The 2,280-nt window shown below is 44.6% G+C and overlaps 1 protein-coding gene across 1 annotated transcript in view; it reads left to right on the top strand.

The window, feature by feature from the left end:
* syt6a (synaptotagmin VIa) overlaps positions 1 to 1,380 on the top strand; it is a gene marked incomplete at both ends in the record, with an annotated part of 98,658 nt that extends 97,278 nt beyond the window's left edge. Inside the window, one exon of the mRNA XM_083975317.1 lies at positions 1,306 to 1,380. Coding sequence (XP_083831443.1) covers positions 1,306 to 1,380 — 75 coding nt within the window. The remainder of the gene's footprint in view (positions 1 to 1,305) is intronic.
* Positions 1,381 to 2,280: the final 900 nt, after the last annotated feature.

The raw sequence follows: 2,280 nt of genomic DNA, 5'->3' as shown, positions 1-2,280 counted from the left end.
ACTGTATATGTAAGTATGTTTGTTAATGGAGGATGGGTTGACCTGTTTCCCACAGAGCTGCCGTATGCGATGATGAGACATTTCTCATGTCTTGGGTTTGGGGAATGGGATAAAAATGACTCCGCGAATACACTCCGGATGTCGTGAGGCGCTATTGCAGGAACCCCGGGCAAAACCTTTTAACCACATCGCTGGTTTCATTCGGTTTCATGATATGAAAAAGAAAAGTCCGCACACCAACAAAAGCTCCAGAGCAATAATTTATTATCACCCAAGGGAGTGACGTTTCCTCAGACTGAAGGGTCTTGAGCCCGAAACTCTTTTCTTTTTCATATCATTGACTTCTTTTGTCCGGCACCCAGCGCTTAGATTTTGGGATGTGCGTGCTTTTTTTCATTTTTTTTCATACGGTTTCATCCCAGCGTTGTCCGACCTGGGGAGAAGCGCTCTGATTGGTGGATCAGCTGACCAATCAGAAGGCCAACAAAGGGTCAATAGAGAGCCTAAGCGGAAGCAGGAAGTAACGGTCGCCATGGGACCTCAACTCGGAAAAAGTCTCCATGCAAGTGAACGGGAGTCAAAATTTTATTTTGTGATCTGATTGAATTGTGCCATGAGAAAAAAATATGACCTCTACCTGTTCAAAACATCACGTTTCATCCCAAAAAATCAGCAGTTTATCATAAAACTGCAACGGAAGAATGTATTTAGTGTGACGACGCTCTACGGACTACAGATCTGGTGTCCCACAAAAAATACATCACCAACTGACACGGGAAAGGGCGGCATTTGGTGTGTGACGTCACCTACGCGACTTGTAGTCTTTCTGGTTACGCATTCTTCTGAATTTTATTCTACAATAGTTTTACGATAAACTGCTGATTTCTCTTCATGAAATGTGATGTTTTAAGTAGGTTAAGGACATATTTTTTTCTCATGGCACAATTCAATCGGATCACGAAATAAAACTTTCACTCCCGTTCACTTAGCTACATGGAGACTTTTTCTGAGTTGAGGTCCCATGGTGACCGTTACTTCCTGCTTCCGCTTAGGCTCTCTATTTAGTCCTGTAAAGACCAAACACAGGTGTTGATGAAATCATCACGGTGACAGATGTTGTTGATAACTGAGCGTCTTCAGTTTCCTCCGTGCAGAAGTGACCTGGGAGCGACAGATGTAGCGTGCGCCCTATGAATCATTGTCTCTTTCTGTGTGTGTGTGTGTGTGTGTGTGTGTGTGTGTGTGTGTGTGTGTGTGTGTGTGTGTGTGTGTGTGTGTGTGTGTGTGTGTGTGTGTGCGCTGCAGTGGAAGGCGAGGACGGCCAGCTTCGACAGCCAGGGCTCCTGCCCCCCCTCCCCGCGGCCCCCCGCCAGCCCCTGAGCAGAGCCACCTGTGACCCGGCAGCGGCCCAGAAGGGGGGGCTTCCTCCTCCTGCTGATCTGATCTGATCCACTTCCTGTCTGTCTGATTGAGGAGAAACAACTGCTCCTTCCTCCCTCTGCTCCCTCCCACTGTCTCCCCCCCAAAGAACTGATCCAGGACCACCGTCAGTCAGTTAGTCGTGTGCAGCGCAGGTTGAAGTCGTCCAGGTGTTACTACACTGCAAAAACTCAGAATCTTTCCAAGAATATTTGTCTTATTTCTAGTCAAAATGTCATTTCTAGTAAAAATGTCTCATTTCTAGTCAAAACTAATCTCTTTTCACTTAAAATAAGACTCATCACCTAAAAATTTACTTGTTTCAAACAAATTTTCACTTAAAATAAGTAGAAAAATCTGCCAGTGAAAGCAAGTTTTTTCTTTTTTGCTCCACTATCAGATTTTTCTACTTATTTCAAGTGAAAATCTGCTTGAAAGAAGTAAAAAGTGTCTAGAAACAAGCTACTTTTAATGTGATGAGTCTTATTTTAAAGCAGAAGTAAGCGATCCGGTGGTTTTGTCTAACTTCCTGTCAGCCGATGGAGTTAGCAGTCCCCGCCCCTCGTCCCTACGTCACCACATTCACGCGCATCCCTTGGCTGCACACACAGAGAGGACCGCCCCTTTATGCCGTTCTCTCTCCTCATTGGATAAAGGTTGTAGGATACAAGGAAAGTTTTCTCCTCGGCTCAGAGCAGAGCAGAGTGACTGACAGACCCGTGTTTCAGACCAAACACTCTATAGAAGTGATTGCTGTCGGAGGATATAACTATTTAAGACTTATATTGACACAAACATTCCGCTTAATTCTGCTTTAAGTACAGTATAATGAGATTTGTTTTGACAAGAAATGACATTTTG

Source organism: Trachurus trachurus, assembly GCF_905171665.1.
Source record: "Trachurus trachurus genome assembly, chromosome: 7".
Lineage (NCBI taxonomy): Eukaryota > Metazoa > Chordata > Actinopteri > Carangiformes > Carangidae > Trachurus > Trachurus trachurus.
This window is presented reverse-complemented; position numbering and strand designations above follow the sequence as displayed.